Genomic DNA, 9,936 nt, shown 5'->3' on the forward strand with positions numbered 1-9,936 from the left:
TTTCTCAGGAGGGTAGCTTTGGTCTATCTTAGAGAGAAGGTGAGAAGTTCAGTCATCTGTGAGAGACTTGGAGTAGACTTTGTGTGGAAAGGAACCAGTTTAGGTGGTTCTTGCATTAGGTAAGAATGGGCGCCTCCTTAGGGAGGTGTTCCTGGCACGTTTAACAGGGAGGATGCCATGGTAAAAAACCGAGGACAGGATGTGGTAGTTGTAGTTGTGGTATTGTAGACAATATACTCACCAACACAGTTTGGAGTATTGTTCAACTCAGAGGGTTTGCCTATGAAGGGTATTTCATTTAATCTACCAGCAGCTCCACACAGGTTTGAACTTGCGCAGCCATAGGCTCCAACTGTTCCTGTCACATTGTTCACTGGAGAAGACGAATGAATGTGTTACTGTACAAACACAATTACTGTCATTTTATTTATTCCAGAGCCTTTACTCAACAACAAACTGGAAACAATGTGATGGAAGCTCAGTCAGAGAACACTCACCAGTGGATTCAAGGCAGCGGTCCTCCACTCCTCTACACTGTACTGAGGTGTTGCATGAAGGTGAGGTATGGTTAAAGATCAAACATGAGTGGTTGTTAGGGGCCTGAGGAGCAGGGCCTGAAACAGAACATTTAAGTGTCACTAAATGGAAACAGAGTGTCCAGGATTCTTCACTTGTCTTTATCATTTGGTCTTAAATAAGAGCACAGCCATCCCTCTGTGCTCACCAGGTGGAAGGACACTGTTGCAGCCACTTGTGTTACAACAATCTATCCTTGCAAGAGCTCTGCGATCACCCAGATTCACTGACATGGTGTGAGAGCCTGTACCAGGACAATATCCAGGATCACAGCCAGAGAAAGATGTGTTTGTTGTTGTTACAGCTCCATCTACAAAAACTAGAGTCAAAGTGCAATTTGTTAATGTTGATGGAAAACACACCTGTAATTTACTCAACAGTAACAGACAACATGAAGACCACCTGAGTATGTAGCTGCCATACACATTGTCTCATTTGATGAACAGAAGCGACGGGAACAACTGGACCCGTTGCAATCATTACAAAACAATCCTTGATCTGCATTGGAGAGAAAAACAGAGGTGTGAGGTCATTAGACTTGGTTGTGATGGTTTATAAAGGCTCAAAAGTTGAATGATTGTTGCAGGTGTTCACAAAGATTTGAAGACATGAATGTGGACAGTGTACTCACCAACACAGTTTGGGGTATTGGTCAACTCGGAGGGTTCACCTATGAATGGTATTTCATTTAATCTAACAGCAGCTCCACACAGGTTTGAACTTGTGCAGCCATAGGCTTCAACTGTTCCTGTCACGTTGTTCACTGGAGAAGAAGAATAAATGTGTTACTGTACAAACACAGTTAATTTCAGTTTATTAATTCCAGATAATTTACTTCGCAACAAACTGGAAACAATGTGATGAAAACTAAAGTGTCCTTCTCTTTGCGCAGAACGGTGGCTTCGCAGGGCCCTCCGGTGTTGGAGGGTCCTGGCATAACATCAAAATGGGCCATTTCTAATGTGCATGGGGTATGTCTTTCAAAGGAGGTTAAATCGAAATGGCCCGAAAGGGTATGTCATTCTTTCGAGAGGGATCTGGCTCCTAAACTGCCTCGAGGACTGGCTGGACTGTGCAGTCTCAGAAGAGCAGTGTCGCCACCACGTAGCCCTGCTGTTGGAGCACGTTCAAGGCTTAGGTCTGTCCAGCCTTCCCAGGTAAGGACCTTCCTGGGTATGGTCCTGGCCTCGAGGTGGGTAGATGGTTGCATTGCTCCCGGAAAGGCAGCAGGCTTCCAGGACTTGCCTCGCCCTTTTCAAGTTGCACACTTCAACTGGGGACTCTGTCTTCACCTCATGGTGGAGCCATGGTGCAGGTGGCCCTTCTCGCCCTCTTGCACATGCGGCCCATGCAGAGATGTCTGCTGGGTTTGGGTTTGTGCCCACAGAGTACCCACAAGACCACAGTGGTGGTCTCTCAGAGGCTTCACAGCACCCTGGATGTAGTCCTTGGGGCCCTTCAGTGTTCCCCTTTTGAACCTCTTGGGGGTGCTGATTTGAAGTGGCTTTCCATCAAAATTGCCTTTCTGCTTGCCGTCACCTCGACCAGACGGGTGAGTGAACTCCGTGCCTTGTCGGTACGTGGTCACTGCTGCCGGTTTTCCCTGGATTGCTTGAGTGTGGTTCTCCGCCCCAACCCAGCCTTCCTGTCTTACTGAGTCCACCTGTCTCAGTCAGTCGAGCTTAGGTCTCTCTCCTCTCCAAGTGCCGGCGAGGAGGCTGAGCAGGGCCAGTGTACTCTGTGCCCAGTCAGGGCCTCGACAGAGTATATTCGGCGGACTCAGGCTGTCTTGGGGTCCGACCAGCTCTTTGTCTGTTAACCCAGGCAAGGCAATTTTATTTGTATAGCCCATTTTCACAAACAGTTTGTCTCAAGGGGCTTTACATAGCAACATAATGACATCCTCTGGTCTTAGACTCTCACATTGACTGAGGAAAAGCTCCTGGGAAAACCCAGGGTGTCTGGGCAGGCCTTTGTCGCAGTCTAGGCTGTCACTCTGGGTTGTGGACGCTATTCGGCAGGTTTATGCGCTGTCGGGTATGCCTGTTCCATCAGAGGTCCGGCCACACTCCACTCGGGGTGTGACTGCCTCTTGGGCCTTGTGACGCGCCATTGCTCTGCCGCCATGTGGTCATCTCAGTCAATCTTTCCTAGGTTCTACTGTATGAATGTGGCCGCCAGCCCCTCCTTTGGGAGCATGTGCTGGGCGTGGCCCGATGGTAGACATCTTTATCTCCCCTCAGCCTTGCGTCTTGCAGGCTGAGTGAGCGGCTGCTCCGTGGCCAGGCTGGCCCCTGCGTCTTGCGGGGCCCTTTCTGGTCCTCTTGGGTTAGTCTTGCGGGCTTCCCTGGCATTCCTTTCCCTCTCAGGCTTGGTCCTAGCGCCTTGTGGCGCCTACTCCTGTGAATTGTGTATATTGTACATTTGTGCATAGTTCATTTGTTGCACATTGTGGTGTGGGATTGTGGGCTGCACCGTCTCCTCACAGGGTGTCTTAAAGATCTACCCCGTACATATGGAATATGTAACGGAGTGGAGAGATAGTCTTGAGACGATAGAGAACGTATGGTTACATTGTAATTGTGGTTCTCCGAGTGAAGAGACTATCCTAGACTAGTCCTTAGGCCACTTGGAGACATGTTTCGATCAAACTATCAGTGATTACACACCGGCGCAGGCGCTTTATAGCTACGCATTGGGGTGTGGCTGGGCAAACCGGTGTGTCTTAAAGAAATATCCACGTACCCTGATGAGCAGGGGAGGTCATATCCTGTACATATGGAATATGTAATGGAGTGGAGAGATAGTCTCTTCACGGAGAGAACCAAGTTTACAAGTAACCATACAGTTCAGTCAGAGAACACTCACCAGTGGATTCAAGGCAGCGGTCCTCCACTCCTTTACACTGTACTGAAGTGTTGCATGAAGGTGAGGTATAGTTACAGGTCAAACATGACTGGTTGTTAGGAGCCTGAGGAGCAGGGCCTGAAACAGAACATTTAAGTGTCACTAAATGGAAACAGAGTGTCCGGGATTCTTCACTTGTCTTTATCATTTGGTCTTAAATACCAGGTGGAAGGACACGGTTGCAGCCACTTGTGTTACAACAATCTATCCTTGCAAGAGCTCTGCGATCACCCAGATTCACTGACATGGTGTGAGAGCCGGTACCAGGACAATATCCAGGATCACAGCCAGAGAAAGATGTGTTTGTTGTTGTTACAGCTCCATCTACAAAAACTAGAGTCAAAGTGCAATTTGTCAATGTTGATGGAAAACACACCTGTAATTTACTCAACAGTAACAGACAACATGAAGAGAAGACTACCTGAGTATGTAGCTGCCATACACATTGTCTCATTAGATGAACAGAAGCGGCGGGAACAACTGGACCCGTTGCAAACATTACAAAACAATCCTTGATCTGCAGTGGAGAGAAAAAAAAGAAGTCAAGTGAAAAGTGTGAGATGATTAGACTTACAGGGTTGTGATGGTTTATAAAGGCTCAGAAGTCGAATGATTGTTGCAGGTATTCACAAAGATTTGTAGACATGAATGTGGACATTGTACTCACCAACACAGTTTGGAGTATTGTTAAACGCAGAGAGTTCGAATATGAAGGGTATTTGATTTAATCTACCAGCAGCTCCACACAGGTTTGAACTTGCGCAGCCATAGGCTTCAACTGTTCCTGTCACATTGTTCACTGAAGAAAAATAATAAATGTGTTACTATACAAACACAATTACCGTCAGTTTATTCATTCCAGATCCTTTACTTAACAACAAACTGGAGCGATGGAAACTAAAGTGTCCTTCTCTTTGTGCAGAACGGTTTCACTCAGCTAAGTAAAAGTCTTAATGTGTAGTCACAACAGATGTCATATAAACGTGGTTCAGTCAGAGAACACTCACCAGTGGATTCAAGGCAGCGGTCCTCCACTCCTCTACACTGTACTGAGGTGTTGCATGAAGGTGAGGTATGGTTACAGGTCAAACATGACTGGTTGTTAGGGGCCTGAGGAGCAGGGACTGAAACAGAACATTTAAGTGTCACTAAATGGAAACAGAGTGTCCAGGATTCATCACTTGTCTTTATCATTTGGTCTTAAATAAGAGCACAGCCATCCCTCTGTACTCACCAGGTGGAAGGACACTGTTGCAGCCACTTGTGTTACAACAATCTATCCTTGCAAGAGCGTTGCGATCACCCAGATTCACTGACATGGTGTGAGAGCCGGTACCAGGACAATATCCAGGATCACAGCCAGAGAAAGATGTGTTTGTTGTTGTTACAGCTCCATCTACAAAAACTAGAGTCAAATTACAATTTGTTAATGTTAATGGAAAACACACCTGTAATTTACTCAACAGTAACAGACAACATGAAGAGAAGACTACCTGAGTATGTAGCTGCCATACACATTGTCTCATTAGATGAACAGAAGCGGCGGGAACAACTGGACCCGTTGCAAACATTACAAAAGTGTCCTTGATTGAGAAAAAAAGAGATCAAGTGAAAGATGTGAGATCATTAGAGTTCCATGGTTGTGATGGTTTATAAAGCCTCGGCAATCAGAGAATGCAACAGGATCCTCGTTGCACTCTTCAATTAAGTTAATGAATTAACTTTATCTGCTAATCAGGATCAGACAGAAAATGGCTGCCACACTCGCTCTCACCGTTTCCAACACTGACGATGACACATCGCAGCTCTGAGTGGTTCTTGGTTGAACTGAGGAAAACAAAACAAGTCAATTAGATCAAATAACCAAGTACTGTTAGAGGTCATCTAGAAACTCATTTAGACGAACTTGTTAACTGCTTGGACAACGAAGCAGATGGGTAGACTCTGTCCATCTTCCTTCTCAGATGGTGTCCAGGTCAAGTTGAACTGTCCTGATACTGGTCCAGTCTCGCTAACATTGTGCGGTGCGCTGAGGAGCAGCTCAGAGATCCTTCAATGAGCAGAAGAACAACAGTCCAACTTATCAGAAAAAATATGCATAATCCTTGTAGATGTCCTCTGAATTCTCTCAAAAACGTCCCTAAAAGTGTCAATGAGTTGGTCAGATTTTCAGGACTTTTAAAGCTACACTGATTTAGTTTTTGGTTGAGTTTTCACTCACGTGGAGGTGTTTGCGTCTGCTTTGATTCTGATTTCCAGAGTCTGGTTTACAGGGATGAACAGGTGAGCTCCGTTTTGTGGAGTTGGGTGCAGGAACCTGGGCAGGTAGACTCCTTCAGTGCAGGAATCCACTGCAGGATCCACTGGAGCAACAAAGAAAATCAAAGCTAACATGAGCTGTTTTACATGAAAAATGATGGTCAAAGACCAACTCAGCAAAGATTCTCTAACTTTACTGCTAAAGGTAGAACATGTAAAACATCTCACCCTGTACAACAAACTGGACAGGAATTTTGCTGATTGCGTCGTTGGGAGTTCTAAACTCTGTCGAACCATTGGAGTGAGTCAGGGTGATGTTCTGTCTGGGAAAGTCCTCCATCATCAGCTGGACGGCGTATGGACCAATGGTGGCGTTGGTTGGTGTAAACGACAGAGAACATGACTACAAAAGGATGAAACCAAATTAATTAAAAAATATGGCTGCTTTCTGAAGTTCCAGAAACTTCACTGACGACACTCTTCAACCACTTAAGCCTACCACACACATAAAGATAATCTGTCTGATTCTGCCCCGATTTTCCTCCTTCCGACCAAGGACAAAAATCGCCCGATTATCTTAGGCTCTTAAGATTATTTTATGAGATTGTCCTGTAGTGTGTGGTGTGTTAAGAGTCAAATTCTCCTGACATCAAATATTAAACATGTTCAATATTTACGATTGTCGGCCCTGACAGTCGTCACCGTTTGGATCAAAAGTCGGCTTGTGTGTAGGGGAAGCCAACAATCCCGAGTCACCGACTCCGCGGAATGTGATGTGAAATTGAGCTGACTGAACATGTAGCATAGCAAACCAGTGTGGCTAACGGCTCCATGGCTACAACCAACAAAGTGAGTCAGATCACGTTTGATCACACGAGATTCTAGTGTGTCATCAGATAAATCTCTAAGTGTGTGGTGTGCTGTAATTGGAATATCGGAGCACACCACACACAACACGATCAAAACTGTTCAATCAAAGATTTTTTTATCTTCATGTGTGGGGTCTCTCACAGATAAAAAAATCGGTTGAGATTTATAAAATCTTTATGTGTGTGGCAGGCTTAAAGCCTTTACAACGATCCCATCTGTGTGTGTCTGTGGCTCCGGACGCCGAGCAGTCAAGCAGCTGTCCAATAGGGACCCGTGCGCTGTCACATGACGGGCTGTGAGCGGCGGTCACATGATCGTTTAAACATGGCTGCTGTATTGCTGGCTGTTGCTGGCTACGAGCGCTACCGTCTTTGCTATCGGCTATCAGGAAACCTCCCGTGTATGTGTGAATGTCTGTGTGAACCTCATACCAGGGCTGCACCGTGGCTCTCTGTGGGGTTGCCGGTCCTGTGCGGAGAAGTGGCCTTCTGCGAGCAGCATGCAGAGCTCGGCAAGCAGGCGCTTCTCCGCACAACACCGACTTTCCACACACAAGATGACTTTTGATTGAAACAGCCACCGAAGTCGGCCCCGATAATCGTAAATATTGAACATGTTTAATACTTACGATTATCGGCGCCGAACGTTTTCCGAGCCAATTGTCGGGGGAATTTTGACTCTTAACACACCACAAGAGAATCTTATAAGATAATCTTAAAGGATAATTTCCGTTTTTTAACAACCTGGACCTTATTTCTAGCATAAAATACGATCATTTACTCACCCAGACAACTTTGGTGTCATTTGGAGTTGTTTTGACGAAATTAGCCCCACTGGAGCGGCGCGTATATCCGTATAATGCGAGAGCACGGGGCACGCAATGCAGCCTCTAAATATCACATTATCCGCTGCAAAACTCGTTCATTTCGCCAATATTTTGTTATGATACACTAGTGCTATTCCCCTCCGAGCCCGTGGTGGCATGTTATCAACATGCTGCGCCTCTAGGTTGACTACTAACCTCTGATCTGGATGATGTCATCTCCGACCGCTGCCCGGCTCATTCTGATAATAATCATTCTGCTTCAGCATTCAGGTCCATTTTTAGCTCAACTAGCCGGAGCTTTAGTGAGTCCAGGTTGAGGAGAGGAAGCCTGTGGAAGCTGAACTTCATCCAGCTGCTCATTTTGTTCTGACAAGTCAGAAACACGCAGAAACGAACCATAGCATTAGCGGTAGCAAGTTAGCCGCGCCGGGCAGCGGTCGGAGATGACATCATCCAGATCAGAGGTTAGTAGTCAACCTAGAGGCGCAGCATGTTGATAACATGCCACCACGGGCTCGGAGGGGAATAGCACTAGTGTATCATAACAAAATATTGGCGAAATGAATGAGTTTTGCGGCGGATAATGTGTTATTTAGAGGCTGCATTGCGTGCCCCGTGCTCTCGCATTATACGGATATACGCGCCGTTCCACTGGGGCTAATTTCGTCAAAACAACTCCAAATGACACCAAAGTTGTCTGGGTGAGTAAAATGATCTTATTTTATGCTAGAAATAAGGTCCAGGTTGTAAAAAACGGAAATTATCCTTTAAGACCTTAAGATAATCGGGCGGTGTCTGTCCGTGGTCGGAAGGGGGAAAATCGGGGCAAAATCAGCCCGATTATCTTTATGTGTGTGGCAGGCTTTAGCTACTCACTGATGAGACACTGAGAACAGACGGTGGTGAGCAGGGGTTACACTCTGACAGGGATGTGTTTCCATATCTGCATCTGACCTCGTCTCCATCAGGGTCAAAGGCCAGCAGGTTGAAATCTCTCTGACAGTTTATAGGAACTCTGAGAAGGAGAAAAACAAGTCAGATGGATGTGTCTTTGACACAGGGGTGTTTAGGAGTCAGAGGAGGCGTACCTCAGTTTTGGCACTATGGTGGTTTGTGGTGATCTGTTGGCTCGGCCGGTGTCCGATCGGTTCCTCAGTTCCACCAGAGTCACAGCTCTCCACCCAGTGACACCGTTTACAATACCACTTATCCAGTTGCCACCGTCCAATCTGAGGTTGAGGTTCACAGGAAGTTATCGTGACATTTTCAGTATTTCAAACTTATAGCATAAAAACTATAGTGTTATTTTTGGTGGTCATGGTCCTCTTACACAAATTCAAAGGTAGTATTGTTGACAAATCTTCGAGTCATGACTCCTTCCCTTTGACACCACTCTCCAGTGCTCTCCTCGTCGACTTTACTTAGCTCTAGAGCAATCTGTGTCCCACAACTGGAGCAAGTCCATGTGTCTTGTTGAGTACATGTGTGAAAATTCAGCTTATAGCGGAAAACCACCTGCAACAGAGATAAAATGACATCTACCTTTATACTGTATGGAGCTTTTAAATCAGCAGTCTAGAGTGAGTTTTGTTGAGGTGTGTCTGTCTACATTGTTTGTTTCTTGTTTAGGTGTGTCTGTCTACATTGTTTGTTTCTTGTTTAGGTGTGTCTGTCTACATTGTTTTGGATTCTGTCCATCAATTAAAGAAGGTTTGAGTTTCTTCTGATCAAAACACACTGACAGAAAACACAAGGAAACACAGGACCTGTTATAGTTATTGTAACTTAACATAATTATAACCAGCACCAGGATCCTGCTCAGCTGATGTAGTACATGTCCTCATATGCAGTTATTAAAGAGGTTCAAATGTTGTTTCAATGTGTATTTTTTAATGTGTGTCGTATTCAGATTCAGCCCAGACAGTGAAACTACAGTGAAGTTGTCGGTTGTATGTGATGCTGATACGATGGCAACATCACCATCAACATCTTCAACCACATGCAACACAAATCACTAGCAATACAACAACATTTAAACACTGATGAGATGAATGTGCACTGTCAGGATTAAAGAGATGTTTTTTGTTTTGTTATGTTCGGAGTGTCCACAGATGTACGTACCGTAAATCCAGTACTGTTGGCCTCCTTTGGGTCATAGGTCATCACTGTCCCGAGGAAATGAGTGGCCTGAGAGCTACAGACCAACAACAGCAATAGAAAGAGCAACATGGTCCCTCAACAAACAGACAGTAAATAAACATTAACACCTTTCCTCTCTCTCTTCTTCTGTGTGTTTCCCTCACCAGAGTTTCTTTTATCAGTCAACCTGACACCTAGAATGAGGAAATATTTTAACTAACGCTTACGGTCAGTTAATTTGTACCATCCCATGAGGAAGCAAAGACTCATGGGAAATTCCATTTATGTGGCAGTGGACTGAAAGTGAAATATAAACATTAATAAAACTCAATATCCAGTCACACAAGTAGCTCCATGTG

At 45.4% G+C, this 9,936-nt stretch overlaps 1 protein-coding gene across 1 annotated transcript; it reads right to left on the reverse strand.

The window, feature by feature from the left end:
• Positions 1-792: 792 nt before the first annotated feature.
• On the reverse strand, positions 793-9,697 carry LOC311001794 (integrin beta-like protein C). The gene is made up of 17 exons (XM_083992948.1): positions 9,560-9,697; positions 8,769-8,953; positions 8,527-8,667; positions 8,315-8,453; positions 5,971-6,145; positions 5,705-5,846; positions 5,390-5,533; positions 5,258-5,310; positions 4,977-5,066; positions 4,718-4,888; positions 4,491-4,607; positions 3,905-4,282; positions 3,646-3,816; positions 3,445-3,561; positions 1,208-1,339; positions 979-1,074; positions 793-895 (listed from the first exon to the last, which is right to left on the reverse strand). The coding sequence occupies exons 1-12, from the start codon at positions 9,665-9,667 to the stop codon at positions 4,110-4,112; spliced, it is 1,638 nt and encodes a 545-aa protein (XP_083849074.1). The 5' UTR covers positions 9,668-9,697; the 3' UTR covers positions 793-895; positions 979-1,074; positions 1,208-1,339; positions 3,445-3,561; positions 3,646-3,816; positions 3,905-4,109.
• Between the last annotated feature and the right edge of the window lie 239 nt (positions 9,698-9,936).

This window comes from Trachurus trachurus, assembly GCF_905171665.1.
Source record: "Trachurus trachurus genome assembly, chromosome: 18".
NCBI lineage: Eukaryota > Metazoa > Chordata > Actinopteri > Carangiformes > Carangidae > Trachurus > Trachurus trachurus.